Below are 26,454 nucleotides of genomic sequence, written 5' to 3' on the forward strand. Positions count from 1 at the left end.
AGACCAATCAGGATGCTGTTTAAGTAGTCTAGCACAGGGGCAGTAGAGAAAGGAAGGGGAGGGTGGATTTGAGATAGGTTTTAGTGATTGGGCCCATATTGAGAACAAAAGAAAAAAGTTGTATTAGTTTCATGATTATCACAAACTGGATGACTTAAAGCAACAAATTTATTTTCTCGGACTTCTGGAAGCCAGAAATTCTAAATCAGTATCTCTGGGTTGAAATCATGATGTTGACAGGTATTCATTTCCTCCAAAGGCTCTAAGGGAGAAACCATTCCTACTTGTTCCAGCTACAGGCATTCATCTTATAACCATATCATTCATCACTCCAGTTTCTGCACACTGCCATAACCCCCTCGACCACTCTTTTATATCATCTTCTCTGTTTCAACTATCCCTCTGCCGCCTCCTCTTAAGGATATTTGTGATTGTACTTTTTTCTTTTTAGAGTTGGTGCTGTCATTGACCAGAGAACTTCAATAAGAAGAGTACATTTGTGAGAAATGATAATGAATTCATTTGGACCTGTTGAAGTACCTATGGGATATCTGAATGAGGAGTGACATTTTATATATCAGAAAACCTTGAGTCAAGTGGCTTAAACATTAAAGACATTTATTATTTCATACACCTAACGAACTGCTAGGGTAGGGCAACTTCAGAGTTAATTTGGCACTTTAATGGCATCATCAAAGTCAATTCTCAACTTTTTCTTTGCCATCCTTAGATTATAGCCTTCCCATGGTTATAAGATGGTCCCCACAATTCTGAATTATAGGCCTTAATTCCAGAGATGAAAACAACACGTAGCTAGCTTGTTTGTGGGCTGTTTTGGAAGGGTGGAGGAGTGGCAAGAAGATCCCTAGCAGGTTATATTTTTCTTGGTCAAAAAAATTTTCTTGATCACTGTCTTTTATCTAAAGCAAATCTTTTATATCGACAATGAAAATCTGTTGAGGTATGTATCTTATCCCATACACAAATCCAACATCTATTTTTTATGACTATCTTAAGTGATAGATGACAGAACAGGCTCTACTGAGTACTTTCACTATCACACTATTTTGTGACCCTAAAGCAGTGGTTATTGTGGTCTGGTAACTCTCTTGGGGATCCCAGAACTTTTCAGAGGTCAAAACAATTTCATAACAGTATTTTAAGATATTTGCTGTTTCTTTCAGATTCTCTGAGATATATATGATGAAGTTTTTCAGAGGCACTTGAAACATGCTATCACAACAGACTGAATGCAAATGCAGATGTGAGAATTTGCTAATTTCCAGTAAACTAGAATTCCAAGAGATTTGCAAATTTTTTTGGTTTTTTAAAAATATTTTTTAGTTGTCAATGGATCTTTTTTTTATTTACTTATTTATTTATACATGGTGCTGAGGATAGAACTTGGGGCCTCGCACATACCAGGCAAGTGCTCTACCAATGAGTCACAACTCCAGCCCATTCTAGTCTTTCTGAGTCTGAAAAAATATAGGTTTTTGAAAACTGTTGTATTAACAGATTTATTATTTTTCAATGAATCAATTTTTTAAATTTCTAATTTTAAACAGTAAATGTATATAGCACACATAAATAAGTTCTTTGGGATTCTTGGTCCATTTTAACAGTGTAAAGGGGTTCTGAGACTAAAAGTGAAATCTGCTGTGCAGGATGGATACCATTCTAACCACATACTCCATAGTTTTTCTATTTCTTCAGTCTTTTTTTCCTTGTCTTTTGCAGATCATCAATTATTGTGTAGGTTTAGAATCTTCATATATTGCAAGATTAGTTGTAGGTACTTTGGTCTTTTATACTGAGTATTTACCCCAATCACAGGGCAGCATGCTTTGTTTTCTCTGTATTAATGTTTGTCTTTGCTAATGTGTTAGTCTTTGCATTTTATTTTCACTATTATCACATATCTCTATTCATTAGAACTTTCAGCATTCTTACTGTTTTTGTACTCATCTAACATGCTGCACTTAATAATATGCACCTCAAAACTTATGCATAGAGAGAACACACCAATCAAGACCAGAAAGCCAAGACTTATGATTATACAAGATTATATTATCTCTGGCTAGTGGGCTTTGAAAGATGACTTTGATTTATCAGTAAACATAATTTGGAGACGATCTATAGTTCTCCTGAATTTTTATGTGAAGGGTACCTTTCAAGGTTTTGATGGAAGATAAAGCTGGTGAATAAAAAAATGAATACTAAACTTTATCATGTGTATGTTACATATAGGAAGAAACATAACATATATAAGGTTCGATATTACGTCTGATTTCAGACAGCCAAAGGTGTCTTGGAGAAGGTATCCTTAGAGAAGAGGGGACTACTCTACTATATGAGATTTTAAGCAATGGGTGACTGAGCGATTGAAGGTATAAATCATTACAAAAATAAGAAATTTTGCAGTGGAATATTAGCTGAAGGAGAAAAAGCAAGTTCAGTTTCAGATGTCAAATTTGCAACATGGCATGCACAGTCAAAGGGAATCTAGCAAGATAGCTAGAAGCCCAGAACTGAAGTTCAGGAAGTTGGAGATTTGAGATTAATTCAGTCACTAATAGCTTTCTGTCCATGATGTTAACTCCTCTGTTTCTTGCTATCATATCTTGTGCATATATACTGTGTGCCAATCAGTGGACACTTTACATACACTTATTTAATTCCTAAAGCAAGCCTCAAAAAGCTCATGGAACTTTTCTAAGGTCATCCAGCTACCTCAGTGACATAGCAGTGATTAAGATTACAAAGATTACAAAGCTATCACTCTTCCTGGTATACACTCTTGTCTTCAGGCAACATTAATACATTGATAATTGAATTAACTGTGAAATGTGACTATACATGAGGTGAAGGAATCTATTGCATTATGGAAAAAAACTAATTCTTCTAGTTAATGCATAATGATTTATCAAGTCTCAGTGTTTTTATTCTTATAGCAATCTTATGTGTTTCAAAGGAACAGAGATACCAGGAATGTCTATGGCAGATCTAGGATTAGAAACCTTAATGGGAATTGAGTAGTAGTTATGATGTAAGGTTTATATGGTTTATTAGGAAGATTTGGGGTAGTAAGTTTCTAAGAAAATTCAAATTAAACTGGGTAAGTAAGTTGGCATACTAGATACTTCAGAGGCTGAGGCAGGAGGATCCCTTGGAGCCCAGGAGACTTCATGGCTAGCCTGGGGAACATAGTAAGACTCCATTTAAAAGAAAAAAGAAAATTCTAATTAATAGATGTTTTCATAGGGCTGTATTTTAGGGTTTTTTTAAGTTTATATTTATAGATGGAAGAGTAACCTTTAAGTATTTTTCTGAGACCATCAGATAATCAATGTGCTAACGTCTGGCATTTTCAGTCACTTATTTCTTTTTAAGTTGTTGGGTAGCAAGTACTACATCTGGTCTAGCCGGGCACAGTGCCACATGCCTGTAACCCTAGCGACTCTGGAAACTCAAGACAAGAGGATGGCAAGTTCAAAGCCAGCCTTAACTTAGCAAGACCCTGTCACAAACAAGGGGATTGGGAATATGGTTTATTGGTTAAGTGCACCTGGGGTAAATTCCTGGTACCAAAAAATAATAAAATTCTGGTCCAGGGCTCAGGATGTAGTTCAGTATTAGAGCACTTGTTCAAAATTCACAAGACCCAGGGTTTCATCTCCAGCACCATAAACACATACCAGTTCTGACCTAATAGTTAATTTCTTTCATTTTTGTAAAACATAATTTTGTTATAGAATTTGCCTTTCTGTCACTTTGATAATTTAGAAAGGTATTTAATAAGTCTAACTTCTCAAAGTAATTTTCTTTAATTGTATGAAAGCAGTTTGTCTCTTATTTAGGATAGTTGATACACAGGTTTGGCCATATTGACTAAGTTCGAGAAGTAATAAGATTTTTATTCTAATAATAACAATTGTTCCCTAGAGGAAACAATTATTTTTACACTATTATCAAGTCAATGGAAAGAGTATTTATAATTTACAAAGACTGGTTTCAAGTCTTGTTTTGTTGTGATTTTTTTTTTTTTTTTTGGTAGAAATCAAGAACAAGTAATCTGAGCTCTGCTAAATTACTGACTTGGTTAACCTTTCTGGGCTTTAGCACAAGTATTTGGCAGTTGATAAATATTTGCTGAACTAAACTTGTTTTCCCAAACTATAAAATAATAGTCTAATTTCTATTTCGACTCTGAAATTCAAATTTCTTCATTCTATTTGAGTGTGCTTTTTTTCACCCATCTGAGTGGGGGAAAATATTGCCTCTTTTCAGTTTCTCTATCTTTTACCTTTTTAGCCTCTAAAATAACATTCAAGCCATGAATTGTAATGTCTGTAGTATGACAAAATAAAAACTATCAGTGTCAGTCATACCCTACAATCTGACATGGTTGGTCAAGAGAAACTTAATATTATTTTGACTATATCAAATCAAAATGTTTTTCCGTAGTTGTCTATAGCAATAAATGCTAATGATTTCCAGAACTATCTAAATTGGATAATATAGAAAAAAACCTAATTCTTCTAATTAATGTATAATGATTTATCAAGTCTCAATGTTTTTGACATTGTTAAAGTCCTATTGATGACAGCTTACAGAGTCCCCAAAGAAGCAGATCTTACAAGAGATTTTGTGATTTATATGTCTTTGTGGTTAATGAGAACTTTAGGAATTTGGTATTCAGTTGCTTAAGTTTCACACCCTGTTTTAAGAACCATTACTAATGTATAATACCATTAATAATTGTGGCAATTATGAATTATTATTATGTTTGTGATTTTTACAATTCAATTTTATTTTGCCCCTGGTTTTTGTTTTTGTTTTTTGCCATGGGCCTTGGGCCTAGGCAAGCAAGCACTCTACCTCTCAGCTACCTTTCCTGCCCTATGCATCAATAAATTTTTAACAAGGATGAATAAGCAAGATATAAAAGCTACATATTCATATTGACTAAGCAAGAATGAAAAAGTTTGCAGTATATCACATACAGTGTGGTACTATAAATTCCTTGAATTTTTGAAAATTTTACCTACATATTTGCTTGCCTTTTTAATAATATCTGCAGAGTAGAGAAGTAGAAAAAAATCGAGTCATTCTCGCTATCAAATCTCAAAATTTTAAAAATGAGATTGAATTATTTTCATTATATTAAAACAAAAAAAATTATATAATTCTAGAACAGCTATGCCAGTGAAATCTGTGATGTTATTTGCTTCCCTGATATTCTTTGGAGTTTTGATAAAGTCTGGCCTTGCTGATGAGAAAGTTTTGGAAATAGGTACTGGTTGCACAACAGTGCAGATGTAGTTATGTCACTTAACTGTACCCTTAGAAATGATTAGAATGACAAGTTTTGTTATATATTTATATTTTATCATAGTATTTTAAAAATCTTTCCTTGCCTGTGGAGGTATATCACATACATGAATATATTGAAATTAATTAAAATACAAATGAGATTGGCAACTTGGAAAAGTTGCCAATGTTTTCTAAGTAAAATACAATGTGAACAGTTAAAAGCAGTGAAGAGGGTTGGGGTTGTGGCTCAGTGGTAGAGTGCTTGCCTAGCATGTGTGAGGCACTGGGTTCAGTTTTCAGCACCACACATAAATAAATGAATAAAATAAAGGTCTATCAACAACTAAAAAAATATTTTAAAAAAACAGTGAAGATACAGTAAAATGCCAAAATTTTATGCAATTCAATTTAAGTATTAGAGAGCTGTGAGACTAGTGGCCTTTGCAAAATTCCTCTACCTAGAGATTCTTTGAATTTGTAAATAAACTTTATTTTTATTAAGTAAGGGATTTGAAAATCTGTGGGAGAAACCCAGGTGTATATCAAGAGATGAGTGGATAAACAAAATGTGATATATACATGCATTGTAATGTTAATTAATTTTTTTCTTAGAATTTTTTTCACAGTACCTTTATTCTATTTATTTATTTGTTTATTTATTTATTTTTGTGCTGAGTATCAGACCCAGGTCCTCACTTGCCTTATGCTAGGCAAGTGCTCTACCACTAAGCTACAGCACCAGCCCATTATTTAATTTTTAGAAAGAAAGGAAATTGACAGACACTACAATATAGAGCAATCTTAAGAACATGATGATAGCTGGGCGTAGTGGCACCTACCTGTAATCCCAGCAGCTGAGGAAGCTTTTGCAGGAGGAAGGAGAGTTCAAAGCCACCCTCAGCAAAAGCAAGGTGCTAAGTAACTCAGTGAACCCTGTCTTTAAATAAAATACAAAAAAGGACTGGGGATGTGGCTCAGTGGTTGAGTCTCTCTGAATTCATTCCCCATCCCCATCCCCCAAATTATGCTAAGTAGAATATGCCAAACAAAAGGATCAATATTGCGGATTCCACTTAGGTAAGGTATCTAGTGTTGTAAAATTTATACAAAGAAGGACCGTAGTTACTAAACACTGGGGAGAGGGAGGAATGTTTCAAGAGTACTGAGTTTAAGTATGGAATGTTGAAAACCTTCTGGAGATAGTGATAATGGTTTCCTAACAGTGTGAATGTACTGAATGTTACTGAAGTGTAGACTTAAAATTTTTATGTGTATTTTGCCACAATAAAAAACCTAAGTAACTGCTGTGTAGGTGATGTCAGCTTTTTGGTTTGTATAGTGTTTTTGAAGAACATTATTTTTAAAATCGTGATAATAAGGGCATATCATCAATACAATAAAAAGCCTTTTCCCCATCTTTGTGAAACTGGGGATCAAACCCAGGGCCTTATGCATGATAGGCAAGAGCTGTACTACTGAGGTATTTCTTTAGCCCTTAAAATTGCATTTTAATATTCCACTGGAAATTTGGCAAAGTACAATTGAAGAACTGAATTTTCAGTTTTATTTTATTTTAACTAACCATGTATGGCTAATAGCAACTACATTAAACAGCACAGTTCTATATTTTCTTCATCCTTTTACTTACTTTTTCTTTAAATTTTTTTTAGTTGTAGTTAGACACAATACTTTCATATTATTTATTTATTTTTATGTGGTGCTGAGTATCAAACCCAGTGCCTCACAGGTGCTAGGTGAGCACTCTACTGCTGAGCGACAACCTCAAACCCCTTTTACTTTCAGTCTACCTCTATCATGTTTAAAGTAAGTTTTTTATGGATAGCATATCATTGATTTATGTTTACAAATAAACATAAAGTAGTTGAAAATGTGGTGAAATGCCAGAATTTTGTTTGGGATAACTTCATTCTAATGATTTAAATGTTAGAAGGCAAAAGGACTATATGACTTTCCCAAAATTTCTCTACCTAGAGATTCTTCAAATTTGCAAATAAACCTTGTTTTCATTAATTAAGTAGGGAATTTAAAATCTGTGAAAGAAACCATAGTGTGCCTCTATAGACCCTTTTGGCCAGTCTGTCTTTTACCTGGACTACTTAGATTTAGTGTCATTGATACGTGAAGATTTTGGTCTGCCATGATCTGTTTGTTCCCTCTGTTCTTTCTCTATTGTTTCTTCCTTTTGTGTTACTTGTACCTTTTTTAGAATTTCGTATTTATCCATAGTGTTTTGAGTGTAAATTTTTGTATAGGTTATTCTGAATTTGCTCTAGGTATTTATTTATTCAGAAGTAACTTGTCACAGTCTAAAACATTTTAAGTTTTTGGAGTAGAAATCTTTCCTCCCTTTCAAATTTCCTTACCACTTCCCTTGTTTATGATTGTCTGAAATATTTCTGTATATACTTTAAGAATTATGTAAAAAATGAGAATTTTTGCTTTAATTATGTCAAAAGTAAGTTAGGAAACTCAAGATGGAAGACTGTCACCTGTGTTTTTTTACTCTTTCCATTGTTTTTCCTTCCATTTCAGTAACTTATTTAACCCTTCTTTTAGGGTAAAGCCAGTTTGCAACAAATTTTCCAGGTTTTTTTGTTTGTTCTTTGTTTGGTACCAGGGATTGAACCCCAGGTGTCCTTAACCACTCCCACATCCCCAGCCCCTTTTTTATATTTTATTTTGAGACAGGGTCTCACTAAATTACCTAGGGCTTTGCTGAGTTGCTGAGGCTAGCTTTGAACCCGTGCAATCCTCCTGTGTCAGCCTCCCAAACCATTGGGATTAAAGGGGTCCACCATCATGCCCAGCAAATTTTCCTGTTTTTTTTTTTTTTTTTTTGTCTGAAGATGTCTTAATATTCTCTTTATTCGTGATGGATATTTTGCTGGATATAGAATTCTGGGTTAACTTGTCTTTTCTTGAAGAACTTAAAAAGACATTATGTCACTTGTTTCTGCCATCTATAGTTATCTTTGAATATGATGTGTTTGGGGATGAATTTTTTATTTTTTATTTTTTAATATTTATTTTTTAGTTACAGATGGACACAATATATTTATTTTATTTTTATGTGGTGCTAAGAATTGAACCCAGTACCTCAGGCACACTAGGTGAGAACTCTATCTCTGAGCCACAACTCCAGCCTGAATTTTTTCTTCTTTAATCCACTTTTGCTTCACTGAGCCATTTGAATCTCAAGGTTTATGTTCTTTGCAAGAAGTCAGAAGTTTTCAGTCATTATATTTTTGGGAGGCTTTTTCTGCCTCACCCTCTCTCTCTCCTTTAGGAAGGATATGGAAGTTAGTTCTCTTTTTTATACTGTGTAACATAGGCCCTCAAGGCTCTTTTCATCTTTTTTCAGTCTGTTTTCTTTATTGTTCAAATTTGATGGTTTCTATTGTGCTATTCTGAAGTTCACTGATTTTTTTCCCGTCTTCTCCATTTGCCTGTTGAATTTATTGAGTTTATTTTCAGTTACATTTTTTTTACTTTAATATAAGTTTACATAAAATTCACCCATTCAAAGTGTGCAATTCAATGACTTTTAATATATTCGTTGGGTTGTACATCCATCACTACAGTCAATTTTAGAACATTTTCATTAGTCCAAAATAATCCGTGGACTCCCCCTTTAGCTATCATATTCTAATACCTCCATCCCTCCAATTCTAGCCAACCACTAATTTACTTTTTACCCTGTGTTTTGTCTCTCTCGTATTCTGGGCATTCATATAAATGGAATTGTACAATATATGTTCCTTGATGACTGTCTTTTTCAGTTATCATAATAATTTTAAGATTCATTCATGTTGTAGCTTATATCAGTACTTCATTTTTATTATTGCCAAATAATACTTCATTGTATGGATAAAGCCACATTTTATTTGTCCATTCTTCAGTGCTGCTGTGAACACTTATGTGCATGTTTCTGTGTGAACACATTTTCACTTATTTTGGACATACATCTAGGAATAGTTGGCTCAGTGGGCCGTGAGGTCACTGTATGTATAACCTCTGAGCAACTTCCAAGACTGTTTTTCCAAATGGCTATACCACTTTACATTCCCATCAGCCTTGTGTGAGCTTCCAGTTTCTCTAGCTTCACCTAACTATCCCAGTGGGTATGAAGTGATAGCTCATTGCAATTACTGTATTTCATTGTTGTTCTTTATTGTTTAATATGTTTTGGTTATGTTAATAATTGCTCCTTAAAGCATTTTTATGATGGCTGCTTTTAAATCTTTGCCAAATAATGGAGGTATCTGTGTCATCTCAGTGTTATCATCTGTACATTGTCTTTTCTTATTCAGGTTCAAATTTTTTTGGTTCTTGTATGAAGAGTGATTTTTAAATTTTTATCCTGGACATTTTGGGGTTTAGGTTATAGGACTATAGATCTTTTAGCAGCATCCTCTGACACCATGCCATTAAGGGAGGCACTGTCTCTTTACTGCCAAGTCAGGGTAAAAGTCCAGGTTCCTTACATGGCATTTGTTGACACTGGCAGCGAGGTGAAGGGGGTGCCTGGTTACTGCTGGGTTGGGTCAGGAGGTTATGTTCCCCAATTGACCTCTGCTGAACCTCCCTGGCCCAAAAGGTAGAAACACCTTGTTTTACCATTTCCCACAAGTCTTCACTCGTCTCGAGGTCCTTCTTATCACTGGGCAGGGATAAAAACAGCTCCCCCAAGGTCTTCTCTAATATACATCAACAGGATAGGTGTACCTCATTAGAGCTAGGCATGAGTACAACTAGTCTCAGCTTTCCCATTTGACCTCTAATTGGGTGAGTTGTTTTTGTACCGGTTCATTTCTAAGAATTCTTTATACCCTGTATTCTTGATACATGTTCTTTGACAGGTGAGTGATTTGCAAATAATTTCTCACAGGTCTTAGCTTGTCTTTGCTCTCTTAATATAATGTTCTTCACACAGCAACTTTGATTTTCACACAGCAGTTTTGATGGAATATAGTTTATCTTTTTGCTTTTGTGCTTTTGGTTTAATGGCTAATAGTTCCAAACCTGTAACCCTAAGACAAAGATTTTCTCCCTTATTGTGTTTTATACTTTAGCTTGTAACTTGGAATAAGGTATGAGATTTCCATCAAGGATTTTGTTTGTTTTGTGGGTTTTTTGTTTGTTTTTTATTTTTGCATATGAATGTCCAGTTGTTACAACAACTATTGAAATAACTGTTTTTCCATTGAATTGCTTACCAAAAATTCCTTTACCAAAAATCAGTCAACCGTATTTGTATGGGTATATTTCTAGACTCTTGTTCATTGATCTCTCTGTACTTTTGCTAGTACCACTGTCTGGATTCCTGTATAGTAATTATAGTAATTCTTTAATGTGATTCCTCTTTCTTCAGAATTGTTTTGTCAATTCCAATGTCTTTGCTTTTCTGTGTAAATTTTAGAATCATCTCATCTATAGCTACAAAAAAAGTCCTGCTGTAATTCTAATTGTAATTATATTAAATCTGTAGATAAATTTGAGCAAATTTGACATCTTTTACTATGTTGAGTTTTCCAATTCATGAATATAATGGTTCCCTTTTAGGTAGGTCTTCCTTAGTTTCTTTTATCCATGTTTTATATTTTAGCATGTAACTTCTATGTGTGTTTTGTTAGATTTATACTTGTTTTTTTCTGGAGCTGTTTTAATCATGATACTAGTTTTTGAGTTTAGGTTACGTTTTGTTAAATGCTACTATATAAAAATACAGTTGAGCCAGGTGCAGTAGTGCACAGTTGTAATACCATGTAATCAGGTGGCTGAAGTAGGAGAATTGTAAATTTGAGGCCACCCTAGAAAACTTAGAGAGCCAATCTAAAAATAAAATTTTAAAAAGGGGAAGGAGGGCTGGAGATGTAGCTCAGTGAGAATGCTTGCAAGGTCCTGAGTTCAATCCCTAGTGCCACCCTGTCCCCCATTCCCAATTATAGTTGACTTTTTTATGTTGACCTTGTATGTGGTAACTTAGTTCTGTTCTTTAAAGATTTTTTGGATGTTACTTACCATGTGTAATGAGTAAAGACCATTTCATTTTTTTTTCTTTTCAAATCTATATATCTTTTATATCTTTTTCTTGCTTTTTTGCCCCAGTGAGGACCAGAATAGGTTGTATTAATTGGTATTATTTCTTCTTTAACTGTTTGGTAAAATTCTCTGTTGGAACCATCTGAGCCTAGAAATTCTTGGTTAGAAGGATTTCATTATGAATCCAATTTCAGTAATAGTTATTGGCCCGTTTTATTCTGGTTGTAGCATCTACATATTCATAATATTGCCTTTTTCCTTTCATAGTAATTTGATTTTTTCTCTCTTTTTTTTTTTTATCTTTCAGTACTGGGGATTGAACCCAGGACCTCACATGGCTATACAGGCCCTCTGAACTACATCCCCAGCCCTGTTTATTTTATTTTGAGATAAAGTCTTGCCAAATTGCCCAGTCTGGCTTCAAACTTGCAATCCTCTACCTTCGCTTCTCTAGTAAGCGGAATAACAGGTATGTGCCACTATGTCTGGCTTTTCTTTGTCATTCTTGCTAGATCTTTTTTCAATATTACTGATATTTTTAAAGAACAAACATTTTGGAGTTTTTTGGTTTTCACTGTTTCTGTCTATTTTGTAAGTCTCTACTCTTTAGTAATTCCTTCCTTATGCTTGCTTTGGTTTTATTTTCTTCTTTCCTGGCTTCTTAAAGCAGAAACTTGAGATTGTTCATTTGAATCACGAGTAGTACTGAGCTTCTACAGTAGAGATCTTATTCAGAGAAAACCTTGCCATTATCTTCCTTCACCTCTAGTTTCTGAATCCTGGATCAGAAATTTTGCCTGTGGGGAGGAAGATAAACCATAAAGCAAATAGCATCTATTGTCTTCCCAAAGCAACTGACTTAATTGGCAACATAATATGTAGAACTTAAAAATGAAGATCCATCTCAAGAACAGTGGTAATTGTGGAAGAGGTTTAATGGATTTAATGAATGTGTAGCCTAGAGTATATGCCAGCTGGTCATTAGGAGAGGCCAGGGAAGAAGTGGCAAGAACCCTGTTGTGTGGCCAGAGCAAATGTCAAACAGACATCAAAAAGTATTCCTTTAAAGGAGCCAGGATGTGATTGGATTAATTTATAAAGTGATTGGATTGATTTGTAAAGCAGATTATGGGGTCTCCCCTCTCCCCCCACAAACACACACATTGTTGAGAAACAGTAGAGCAATTGGTGGAGTTTAATACCTAGATGTGATTAAAAAAATAAGAGAAAAGGCAGTCCTAGATTTATCACTGTAAATCCAGAGTGACTGTGACATACCCAAAGACACACCTCCCTGAGGAGCAACATCAGAAGCTTAGCATTGTGGGTTTTAGGGAAGTGGGAAAAAGGACTTCACTAAAATCATCCAGCTAGTCATTAAAAAAAAAAGAAAGAAAGAAACAAGCAAAGAACAGTAACAAGCACTGGGAAAGAAGAGGAGGGGAAAGGAATAGTAACCAGAATTGACTAAAATATTCAGTTTTAACTAAAATGTTCAGTTTTCAACAAAAAGTTGAGGGTTGTACATAAACAAGAAAGTATAGCCCAAATACTAGGGGAAAGATGCAGGAAACATAAACTGCCTGTGAGATAGAGATCAGATGTCAGATTTAACTGAAAAAAATTTGGAATCATCATTATAAGTATGCTTCATAGAACTACAGAAAAAGCATAATTAAAGAAGGTAAATGATAATTTTCACAAATGGAGAATATCAGTAAGCAAACAAATTATCAAAACAAATAGAAATTCTGGAGTTGAAAAATAATGAATTTCAAATTTACTGGCAGTTCAACACATTTGAACTGGCAGAAGAAAGATTTAATGAGTTTGATTATTGATAAAGATAAAGCAAACCAAAGAACAAAGGTAAATAAACACAGCCTTAGAAAAATGTGGGACACAATCCAGTGCATCACTGCTAGTACCAAAGGGGAGAGAAAAATGAGAAGAGATGGCAATAGAGGGGGGGAAAAACAAACAATGGCAGAAAATTTGCTATATTTCTGGAAAAACTCATTTACATATTCAGGAAGCTCTGTGAACTCCTAAGAAAAACACAAAGAGACAAAGACACATGGTAAAAATGGTGAAGTCAAAGACAAGGAGAAAATCTTGAAAAGTAGCAAGAGACAATAACCCTCAGAATGTTACCCCACAGTAAGATTAATAGTTTCTTACCAGAAATAATGATGTTCAAAAGTTAGTGGGATAAACATTCAAAGTGCTCAAAGACAAAAACTGTCAGTAGGCACTTGTCTAATCCCAGTTCTTCTGGAGACTCAGGCAGGAGAATTAGAAGTTCAAAGCCAGCCTAGGCAACTTAACAAGACCATGTTTCAAAATTTTAAAAAGGCCATGGCTCTACTTCAGTGGTAGAGTCCTGAATTCATCCTCACTACCACCAAAGGGTGGGTGTGGTACTGACAACCAAGAATCCTATATCTTTCATCATTTTTAAATGAAGGCAAAATAAGGACTTTCCCAAATAAACATCCAAAGAATTTGTTGCTAGCAGACCTACCTTGCAGGAAATATTAAAGGGATTTCTTCAGGCTGAAAGCAAATGACCCTCAGTGTTAATTACACCCACACAAAGCATACCAGCAAAGGTAATTATGTAATTATAAACAGCAATTAGTGAATATTTTCCTTCTTGTCATAATTGATTTTAAAATCAGTTATTATATATACATATGTATGTATAGTGTAATGTTGATATATAACACAAACTGCAATAAGTGTGTAATATATTTGCTGATAATAGGACAAAGAAAAAATGATTGGAAATAAAGCTGTATTATTGAGCTAAGGAAATATGACTACAGATGGGAAGTTGTAATTACATCAACGTGTTTGAAATATTAATAGATACAGTAGGGAAGAGAATAAAGCTATATAGGAGTAATGTTTTATCAGATCATTGGAATGAAACTAATATAAATCTGAAGCTGATTCTGACAAATAAAGGTGTATGTGGTAAACCTGAGAACAACCACTAGAAATATAACTCAGAAAAAGTGAAAGAAACCATTAAAATACAGGGTTGGGGAGATGAGTTATAGCTCTGTTTATAGAGCACTTACTGAGCATATGTGAGGCCCTGGGTTTAATCCCCAGCACCAAGGACAGAAAGGAAGAAGAGGAACAAAAAAAGGCATAAGACGGAAGCAAAGTAGAATGGCAAGCATAAATCCATACTAATAATAAAAATGTGAATGGATTAAACAGAAAGTAGTTGTCAAATGTGGTTAATATTATCTAGCTATATGCAGGAGATTCAAAGAAATAAATGGAAAGTAACATGATGAAAATAGATATATCATGTAAATAGAAACAAGAAAACTATTGTAATTATACTAATAGTCAACAAATATGCTTTATAACCAGAGATGTTAGAGACTTTTTATAATGATAAAAGTCATTACATCAGAAAGGTAACCAATTGTAAGCATATATATACACTTTAAAAACAAAATACCAAATAAGCAAAATAATTTTTATTTTGCAAATTTAATAAGCAAAATAATAAAAAATACATGACAGTTCAACATTAATGTTTGAAAACTTCAATATACAACTTCTAGTAATGTATAAAACAATTAGATGATAAGCAAGGAAATATAAACCATCTATATCTAACAGGCATCTATAGAACATCACACAAAAACAGATTATACTTTCCTCTGAAGGAAAGTATATGGACCATTCTTCAGTGTAGACCATATGCTAGGCCATAAAACAAAGTCAATAGATTTTAATAGGTTGAAAGAATGCAGAGTATGTTCTGATATCATTGGAAGAAAATTAGAAATCAATAGCAGGAAAGTTTAAGAAATTCAAAAATATGTGGAAATTGAATAACACATTCCTAAATAATAAACAAAACAAAAAATCAAAATATTCACAGGGAAGTAAAAATGAAGACTCAACATACCAAAACTTGTGGAATGTGGCTATAGTATGCTTACAGAGCAATTTGTAGCTTTTCATGCCTACATTAAGACAGAAAAAAATAATACTAATGAATAACCTCACCTTCTAAAGACATTGGAAAGAGAAAAAACTAAACCTGAAAGAAGGAAATTCTAAAAATAACAAATAAATACAAAGAGCAATTGTATGCCAACAAATTGGGCAACACAGATGAGTAGAGATCCTAGGAAAAAACTCAAGAAGTAAACAATCTGAATAATATGTCAAGTAAAGAGAATGAATCAGTAGTCAAAATGTGTATATATATATATCCACAAATAAAAGCTCCGGCTCAGATGGCTTTACTATGAATTCTACCAAACATTTAAAAAACTAATACCAATTCTCCACAAGCTCTTTTAAAATATAGAAAACACATCTCATTTTATGGGGCTAATATTACTCTGATAAGGTAACTAAAGATATCACAAGAAAACTATAGAACACCGTCATTTATGCTGTTCACTTATAATATGTTGTATCAATACAATATTTTTAATCCATGTGATCATCCTCAATAAATATAGAAAAAGATTTGGCATAATTGAGTACCCTTTCATGACAACACACAGCAAAACAGGAGTAAAAAGAAACTTTCCTCAACCTGAAAATGGGCATCAAAAGCTAATGTCCTAATTAATGGTAAAAGACTGGCTACTCTCCTCCAAAAATCAGAAACAAGATAAGAATGCCCAGTGCAGTCTCACCACTTCTATTTAACACTGCACTGGAAATTCTAGCCAGAGAGATTGGGCAAGATGAAGGAATAAAAGGCACTCAGATTGGGAAGGAATAAATAAAATTATTGGTAGATGACATGATCTTATATATAGGAAATTCTAAGGAATCCATTAGAAACCTGTTAGAACTAATGAGTTCATCAAGGTTGCAGGATACAAAATTAGTTGTCTTCTTTATACATTTGCAATGAGCCATCCAAAATGAAATCAGAAAACAATTTCATTCACAATGGTATCAAAATAATAAAATACTTGGGGGCTGGGGTTGTGGCTCAGAGGTAGAGCGCACACACATAGCATGCATGAGGCACTGGGTTCGATCCTCAGCACCATATAAAGTAAAATAAAGACACTGTGTCCACCTATAACTTAAAAAATATTTTTTAAAAACACTTGAGAACAAATTTCACAAAGTGTGAAACATTCTGAAACTACAAAACATTGCCAAAAGACATTATAGACAATCTAAATAAATGAAAAAACACCGGTTTCTGAAATTCATGTGGAAGTGCAAGGGACTCAGACAATACAGTGCTGAAAAAGGACAATTGTACATCCTGATTTTAAAACTTCACACAATAATAATGAAGGCATTGTGATACTGGCACAAAGTTAGACACATATAGGTCAGTGGAATAGACCTCAGAGTCCAGATATATAAACTCATTCATTTATGCTCAAATGATTTTCAACCAGAACGACAAGTTCTTTCAATTGAGAAAATATAGCGTGCTTCCGGCACAACTGGGTACTTTATGTAAAAGATTGAGGTTGGACACTTAAAACCGTACACAAAAAGTAACTCAAAATGGATTTAAGATCCAAATGTAAGAGCTAAAACCATAAAACTCCTTGGCATTTTAAGTGTAAATCTGCATGGCATTGTGTTTGGCAGCGGATTTATAGATATGACAACAAAAACATGAGCAGCAAAAGAAAAAGATAAACTGGGCTTCATCAGAATTTTTTTTAAAAACTTGGGTTTGGCATGCACAGTGCTCTAGATTCAATCCTCAGCACCACAAAAATAAATAAAAATTTAAAATATTGCGGGGGGAAATTGGTAGACAACCCACAGAATGGGAGAAAATATTTGCAAACCATCTATCTGGTAAGCAAATTTATCCAGAATATATGAATAATTCTTACAGCTCAGTAACAGAAACACAATCCAATCAAATGAGCACAGCATCTCAATGAGCACATGGAACATTGCTCAACCCTATTATCAAGGAAATGCAAATCAAAAACAGAATGAGATACCACTTCCTATGCACCAGAACGGCTAATATGGGGGGAAAACACTCAGAAAATAACATGAGTTGACAAGGATGTGGAGAAATGAGAAACTTTATACACTGTTGGTAGCAATACAAAGGTGTAGTATCTTTGGAAAACATTCTGGCAGTTACCAAACAAGCAGTAAATAACTGAACATTTCTGCTCCTACATGTATACCTAAGAAAAGTGAAAAAATACATTCACACCAAAAAGTGAATGATTGTTTATGGCAACATAATAACCAAAAGTTGGGACAACCTAGTGTCCATCAGCTATATTATTCAGCCATAAAATAAAAAGAAGTACTGATACATAGTACTATGTTACGCTGAGTAAGTAAAGCAAACACAAAAAGTTTGCTTTTTATGTGATTCTGTTCTTAAGTCTGTCTTGAATAGGGAAATTTGGGGGACAAAGTAGGTAAGTAATTGCTTAGAGCTCATAGGAAGCTGGAGGGTAGGTTGAGAATGTGAGAGCTAAAGTATATAGGATTTCTTTTTGAGGCAATAAAATTCTTTTAAAAATGACTGCAGTAATAGTTGCACATATTTGTTTAAGAATCTTGGAATTTTAATAAAGTTATATATTGTCATGTTATTGTAACATTAAAAGTCAATTGTTGATATCAGATAGTTAAAAGCATTTTTAATTACCTCAAGTTTTTGTACATTGATTTTTTTTTATATTTGTTTTTTGTAGTTGTAGTTAGACACAATAATTTTATTTATTTAATTTTATGTGGTGCTAAGGATTGAACCCAGGGCTTTGCACATGGGAGGCAGTGCTCTATACCCAGCCCCTGTACATTGATTTTTTTCAAGATAAAACATATTGTGGTTGGTTTTTAAAACTTTTTTTTTTTTTTTTTTTTTTAACCAGGGGTCAGGGATACTTAACAAGTGAGCCACATCCCTAGCACACCCCTCCTCTTTTTTTTTTTTTTTTTTTTTTTTTTAAGACAGGGTCTCACTAAGTTGCTCAGAGCTTAACAAATTGCTGAGACTAATTTTGAACTTGGGATCCTTCTTCCTCAGTCTCCCAAGCCACTGGGATTACAGACATGTACCATGGCACCTGGCTAAAATCTTTAAGTCTCTTCATCTGTAAATTTCTTTTTTTTTTAATATTTATTTTTTAGTTGTAGTTGGACACAATACCTTTGTTTAATTTATTCATTTTTATGTAGTGCTGAGGATCGAACCCAGGGCCTTGCAAGCTCTAGATGAGTGCTCACTGCTGAGCCACAACCCCAGCCCCTGTAAATTTCTTACTTTGGTTTTCTTTATATCTGTGTTTGTGCTCTCATTTCAGTTTATTAGTTGAAAAATTTGAGTCTTTTGTTTCATAAAGTTTCTCACAGTCTTGATTTTTCGGTTTGCATCCCAGTGTGTCATTCAACATGTTCTTGTTGAATTGGCAGTAGAGGACCAGATTGGATTTTGCCCATTCTTTTTTTTTTTATCATTCATAATTGTTTTTTGCAAAGATACAAATCACTGATGAGCAATGACTCAATGTCTCGTATGGGAGGGAAGAGTTCAGAAAATGGTGTTCTTCTAATATTCTTTCCTTATTAACCAAAGCATTTTTTGTAATGAGAAGCCTCTTTTATATTCTGTTTGCTCATAAATACCATTTGTATTGGAAAGACAGGATAAATGCTTTTTTCTATCCTCCCTTTTAAAATCAATTGTCAAAATAACTCTTTGGTTTAATGGCATCTTATAAAGGAGATAAATTAACTTTGTTTTTTGTGTCATATGCTTATGAGTTTAAACATAGTTTATTGTCCCATTTGTTGACAATGTGATCCTCCTCCAGTTGACTTATAGCAGCATTATTTATAATAATTAGAACGTGGGAACAACCCCATTGTCCATCAGCTGACCAATAGATAATCAAAGTTTGACATATCCATTTATTGTAATACTGTATTATTCAGCCATAAAATAAAATGAAGCACCTTTTAAACTTTAGTAGCTTCGTTGCTATCTGGTTACATGTTCCATGTGGACGTTTATGGTCCCAAATGTGGAATAGCTATTTCTCTAAGGATCCCTGATTCCTTTTAATGGGAAATAGAATTCAGAAGCCAATCTCATGCTAAGGATATTCATTCTTGTAGATTTACTGCTATCAATTCATACTGATACTTTCAATTGATATTCAAAACTATAAATTCAATTTGCCATTTTTCCTTCAACTTTTAACCATTGATAATGAATAAATACAAGTACTTATGTATAGCAAAACCAGTTAAAATTTTCATGACACATATTTATTCATTCACATAGTTCACTGCTGTGTAGGTGTGTGATGTGAGACACTGGACAGGGTCAAAAAATAAATTAAGACACCCTAAAATATTTTCACTGAATCCTTTTGCTCCATCTGCTCCAGACATTTCTCAGTTTACCATTCTATCCCTTTCCCTCATACATTCTTTACATGTCTTCAGCTCTAACAATTGAACAGAATGAAATTAATCAGTGACTCATATAAAAATCCAGTATTTATGTCCTGCTCTAACTTTTTCCCTAAACCAGAATGGACAGCTTCATATATATAAATTTACACATGGATTTTCCTCAGAAGTATTTCAGACTCATTATGTCCAAAACCAAAATATTCTGTTCCCCCATCCTTAACCCCTTGCAAAAATCATCTCTTCCTCTTTTTTTCCATATGATGTTTAATAAAAACACCAAAATCAGAAACCTAGAGTCAGATTCTTCTCTCCTGGTTACTCTGCAACCCCAACCTTAATACAAAATCATGCTCGGGTGATTTTCCTTCAAATGTTTCTCACAGTTGTGGGAAAATATTTCTGAGCTGTGTTTTCTCTGTATTTACTGTCATCAGTTTAATTTGGTTTTAGTTTGTGTACTCGTACTATTACAATTACAATTCTTAAATCTACCCTCTTTATTGCCATCAGGATAATCTATTTAAAATGCATAACTACACTACTGTGGCTGCCCATGCTTATCATATAAGATCCTAGGTCTTTAACACAGTGAAACACTTATGGAAGTGACCTTGAACAAAGTAATGTTCTAAGCCTCAAGTTTCCTCATCTATAAAAGTCATGTCATTATCATCTAACTTCATGTGAGATAGCATATCTTAACAACCAGTACAGATAACTTCATATGTAAATTTCCAAAACCTATTTTATCTCTCTCCTTAACCTTCTTTTGTGTTCTTTCTTTAATCAGAATATAGGGTGCAAATGAAGTGATCTCTGTTCTGTTTTAACATAAGTGAAAACTTCTTAGTATCTTAAAAGTTAGCATCCCAGTTTTGAAGTGTGACTGAATATTTAAACAGGCAAATTCTTATCATTAATATCAGCTTTTCCCATCCTCTCAAATTATTTTCAGTGTTAACTGTCTTTCATTGCATTCTCTTTAGCCATCATCTTATGTACTCACCTCACTTTATATGCTGAGGTACTCCAATTTAATCTCAAATCTTCTGATCATTTTTATTACCTAATTTTTATGAAAAATATACATATTCAAAATATGCCCCATCATATAAGAAATAGAATAGGGCTGGGGATGTGGCTCAAGCGGTAGCGCGCTTGCCTGGCATGCGTGCGGCCCGGGTTCGATCCTCAGCACCACATACAAACAAAGATGTTGTGTCTGCCAAACACTAAAAAAAAAAAAATGAATAAATATTAAAAAAATTCTCTCTCTCTCTCTCTTAAAAAATTATATAAAAAAAGAAATAGAATAGGCATCTGAAATTTGAACTCTGTTTAATTTTGTTTTGTTGTTTTGTTTTGTTTTTGCAGTACTGGGGATGGATCCAGAATTTTGAGCCAGCTATGCAAGTAGTGTACCACTGAGCTATATGCCCAGCCCCTACATTTAATTTTTATTCATGCTTTTTCTATTGTAAATAAACAGCCAATATTTATTGAATGCTTACTTTATGCCAGGAATTATGCTACTTTAACCCTCTTGATTATTTAGGAAGTATAATTTTCATGATTTCTATTTTTCGGATGACAGAACTGAAGCATTAGAGACAAAATAACTTCACTAAGATTTAATGCCTGACTGGTAAATGGAGAAATTAAAATTCAAAACCTAAGATTTGACTAACTTAAAATCACTGTTTTATCAACCAAGCTATATGCTTTCCTTTGCAAAAACTTTACCCAGCTTTGAGACAAAATTAATTTTTCCACCTTAAAGTTTATGTCCTTTAGCAACTACTGCTTTCATAAACATGTATATATAGTATTCCATCAGTTATTTAAAATAAAAGGGTAGGAAGGAAAATATTTCTGAATTACTGAATAGTTCACATTGCAAACTGTTAATACAGACACATTTTTATTACTTGTGAAAGCTACTTAAATTGTATATCAATAATTAATAGTTTGTTCAAGAAGTTTAAATACTTTCCATATTAAATATGTAACTACATACATGCATATTCATCTACACATATGGAATGGAGAGAAATCAGATGTTTTCTTAAACAGAATTATCTAATTCATAGAAGTTTCAGGTATACTTCCTGGCATTTGAATTTTCCATGTTAGGTATGATTCTTTTCAAATACTCTTAATTTCATCTCTTTCCAAGCCTTTGCCTCAGTGTACATCCAAAATGTATTTGTGAATTTTTTTATTACATAGTACATCAGAGTTTCTATAGACACATATTACAAAATGTATGTAATAAATATATAACTTAGAAGGCATTTCCCAGTGTATTATTCATCATCTTCTCATCCCATAACTCCAACTGTATTAGACTTTGTACCACATTTAGACAAGACAGACTTAGCAGAAGTACTCACCCATTTTCATTTTTGTCTTCTGGCCATTTAAATTCATTTTGTAGTGTTCTCTTTCCAACTCCCTGGAGAACAAGTCTTAGTAACTTTTCTAGTCACTTTCAGGAAATAAAGACAATCTTTTCAAGAACTAATAAACTGAATTCAAAGTTAAAAAAATCTACTGTCCTTTCTTACCTCAGGCTTACTGTAGGCCTGCAGTGGAAATGTAGGGTTTGATTTGTTTCCTGTTTCTGTGTTCTCACACTGAGCCCTCTTACACTCCTCTACATTTGCTGACTATGGTTTTGGCCCTCCTGGATTAGGATAGGCTGAGGAAGAAGAAAAGGTCTGTGATGGTAGTAGCAGCAGCAATAACAGTTACTGATATTTTTGTAGCAATGATTATGTTAGTTACTGTTCAAAACACTAAATATGTATTAGGTCATTGATCCTCAGAAGTGTGGCCTGTGTTCTATTTTGCCTGTTTTACTACTTAAGAAATTAGATAGAGAATTTAGTGACTTACTTAATAAATTCACACAGCTGAACCAACTGTGACAGTTGTCACAAATGACAACCCAGCATTGTGGCTCTAGATTCTGTGCACTTAAGACATTCCACTGTATGACTTTATATACTATGAAAAATAGTAAGCAAACTTCATAGTCCTGACCATGTTTAAGTCAGACTCATGCCAATTTAAAGTGTGATACAATTTCCATTCACTTGAGACAAAGGACAGACATGCAGGAGAGTAGCAGGGAGTTTGTAATTCATGGCACACCGATTACTCTCAGCAAAATTCCTCTTCTGATCTTCAACTTTTAGATCACAGAAGATGAAAGAAGCACCATCTTAGAAAAGTTTTCCACCTCTTTGCATATGTGCCCTCACACCTTACTTAAATGTGGTACATTTTGGGGACCTCCAACCAAACCAAGACTGAAGTGGTTTCATTTTAATACCCCACTGTACATTTTCCAAATATTCTGTTTAATTTCTTGACTTTATACCTTTGTTCATGTAGATGGTCCCTGGATTATGACTGTCACTTGTTCTGAAGGCATGTTTTCTCCCTCAACCACATGATCCCAATCAAAGTAAGCAATCTTGATGGCACAGCTTTAAAAGCAGAAGCCAGTTTCCTAGGATATAGCAAATGAATGAAACACTTTCTATATAGCCTTCCCATTTTTTACCTCTTCGTCTTGTTTCTATGAGAGGAAATAGCAAATATATTAAATGATGGTCCGTTTAGACCTGTCTTAGCTACATAATGTCTCATTGTGATTACATGTCTTTAAGAAGAACATGTAAAACAGAGTTTTATTATTGTTTTTATTTTAATAACCTTAATTGGCTTATTTTCCATTCTTAAATCAGGCAACCCTTCAATCCATAAAATAGAGATGAGTGTTCCTGGAGCAGGTTTATATTTGAACTATTTTCAGAATTATGGTCCAAGATGATTATTACAATGGCCTTCTCTATCAATCAAAAGGATTTATGCCTTTTATCCTTTTTATCACATCAAACAGGGAACAATCCCAAATTGATCATTTTGGCTTCTTGTTATTATCTTGGAATCTTTTTTTAATCTTTTCCCCCCTTTATTTTCCTTTCCTCCTCCTTTCTTTTCCCCTATATATTTATCTAAGTAGAATATTCAAAGAAATGATTATGTAGGATGGATTATTTAATGTTTGAACTGGCATTACCTACTGCATGTTTACGTTTAGAAACAGGGATGATACTATACCCATTGACAGAGATCTCTTGATGTTCAATAACTTATCAAATGTGAAATATTTAGAATAGTGTCTGGCATAAAAAGCCAGGCACTATTCTAAATATCAATATTTACAAATATAATTTAAAACTCTGGAGCTTATTTAAACAGTATTTGAAATGCTTCCCTGATTGAAGAGTTTGGAGAATACATTTTAATACATTGTGTACCTGAAGTTTCTCTCTCACTAGCATCTTTTTGTCTTTACTTGGCACAGTGGCCACCTGAAAATGGTATAAATTGCCTATTTTAGCTACTAAACCATCATTTAATATTTTATTTTATGTATTTTTTAGGACATTTGTGATTCATTTGCATCCTTGAAGAGCATCTGTAGAAGAGGAAGGAAAAGATGGGTGTGAAAACATTTACTCATAGCTCCTCTTCCCACAGCCAGGAAATGCTTGGAAAACTAAACATGCTGCGAAATGATGGACATTTTTGTGATATCACTATTCGTGTCCAGGACAAAATCTTCCGGGCACATAAGGTGGTACTAGCAGCTTGCAGTGATTTCTTTCGCACCAAACTTGTAGGCCAAGCAGAGGATGAGAACAAGAATGTATTGGATCTGCATCATGTTACAGTGACTGGCTTTATACCCCTTTTAGAATATGCTTACACAGCTACTCTTTCAATTAACACAGAAAATATTATTGATGTTCTAGCTGCAGCCAGCTATATGCAAATGTTTAGTGTTGCTAGCACCTGCTCAGAGTTCATGAAATCAAGTATTTTATGGAATACACCCAATAGCCAGCCAGAAAAGGGTCTAGATGCTGGACAAGAAAGTAATTCTACCTGCAATTTTACTACTCGAGATGGAAGCATTTCCCCAGTATCTTCAGAATGCAGTGTGGTAGAAAGAACCATTCCTGTCTGCCGAGAGTCCCGGAGAAAACGCAAAAGTTACATTGTTATGTCTCCTGAGAGTCCTGTAAAGTGTAGCACACAAACAAGTTCACCCCAAGTATTAAACTCTTCAGCTTCCTACACAGAAAATAGAAATCAACCAGTTGACTCTTCATTAGCTTTTCCCTGGACTTTTCCTTTTGGAATTGATCGAAGGATTCAACCTGAAAAGGCTAAGCAAGCAGAAAATACCCGGACTTTAGAGTTACCTGGCCCATCTGAGGCAGGTAGAAGAATGGCTGACTATGTGACTTGTGAGAGCACAAAAACTACCCTTCCTCTGGGTACCGAAGAAGATGTCCGGGTCAAAGTAGAAAGGTTAAGTGATGAGGAGGTCCATGAAGAAGTATCTCAGCCTGTCAGTGCATCTCAGAGTTCACTGAGTGATCAGCAGACAGTGCCAGGAAGTGAACAAGTCCAAGAGGACCTTCTGATTAGTCCACAGTCTTCCTCTATAGGTATAATACCTTCTATGTTTTTCATAGTGCTACAGTCAATTAAACATTTTTAAGTTCTTAGTAGATTAAAAATTTTGTGTTCAGTCCTACATGAAATATAAAGAAGAGTAAAACATAACTGGATTTTTAAAGATGTTATTAGCACTACAGTTTCCTTTTTACAAGTTACACATCAGGGAAGGGGGGGAAATGTTGACAGTACATGATGGCACAAAGCCAGAGATACAAGTTGTGAATTACTTTCAGTGTAAAAGAAAACAGCTTTTAAAAATCCAGTTAGTGTTTTATTCTTTATTAAAATATTTATTGAGAACTTATAAACATTGATGGTGCATGAAGACATAGTTCATGCCACAAAGAAATTAATAGTCTAATTGATGAAGCAGTTATATAAATAATTGATTACAATGAACTGTTAAACCTAGAAACTAAAGGTATGAGCAAGTATGGTTGCAACAAGGGAAAGAACAAGTTAACATATATTTAAGCTGGGTCTTAAACAAGTAGGAGGTGGCGCAGGCTAGGGAATGACACTTCAATGAAGATGCATGAAAGCACAAAACCTGTAGGAAAGTATAGAGGCATGGAAGAACATTGCATATTTGGTAAGCAGTGAATTCAGTGCAGAATAAAGTATGGGGAACAAATGGGAAACCAGACACAAAGGAGCAGGTTGTGAAGAACCTTAGCCTTGGATACTTGTTTCAATTAGGATTGCTTTCTACTCCAATACAACAGAATGCCTCTGCAGTTGCTTTAACAACCAGGATTTTTTTTTTTAATCATATAACATGTTCACAAATGGTAAGTCCAAGACTAGTATGATGGACCTAAGCCCCTTGTGTATTTATAATCTAGTATCATTAGTTATCAGTTTCATCTATATGTTTGCTGTTTTTGATTATAAGATGCTCACTTCATCTTTATCTTTGCATTCTAAAATGGGGCATTGTTTTTATCAGGAAAGCACACATATTCCCAGAAATCCCTTAAAAACTAATGCCACAAACTAGTATGTAACTTGGTTGTAGAGCCCTTGCCTAAGGTACACAAGGCCCTGGGTTTAATTCTCAGCATTGAAGGAAAAAAAAGCCAGAACACACAATCTAATGCCATTCTG

General features: G+C 34.1%; 1 protein-coding gene across 6 annotated transcripts in view; it reads left to right on the top strand.

Annotated features, from left to right (window-relative positions):
- Window positions 1-26,454, top strand: part of ZBTB44 (zinc finger and BTB domain containing 44) — a 73,320-nt gene that overhangs the window by 12,866 nt on the left and 34,000 nt on the right. For 4 of the 6 annotated variants that reach the window (XM_081282544.1, XM_081282545.1, XM_081282541.1 and 1 more), the window contains exon 2: window positions 24,261-25,334. In XM_081282544.1, coding sequence (XP_081138670.1) covers window positions 24,317-25,334 — 1,018 coding nt within the window. In that variant the 5' untranslated portion in view covers window positions 24,261-24,316. Of the gene's footprint in view, window positions 1-11,686; window positions 11,849-23,202; window positions 23,276-24,260; window positions 25,335-26,454 lie in introns of all 6 variants that reach the window. The other 2 variants (XM_081282542.1, XM_081282543.1) reach the window with 2 other exon arrangements.

The sequence above is a fragment of the Spermophilus citellus genome (assembly GCF_964194105.1).
Source record: "Spermophilus citellus genome assembly, chromosome: 2".
Taxonomy (NCBI): Eukaryota; Metazoa; Chordata; class Mammalia; order Rodentia; family Sciuridae; genus Spermophilus; species Spermophilus citellus.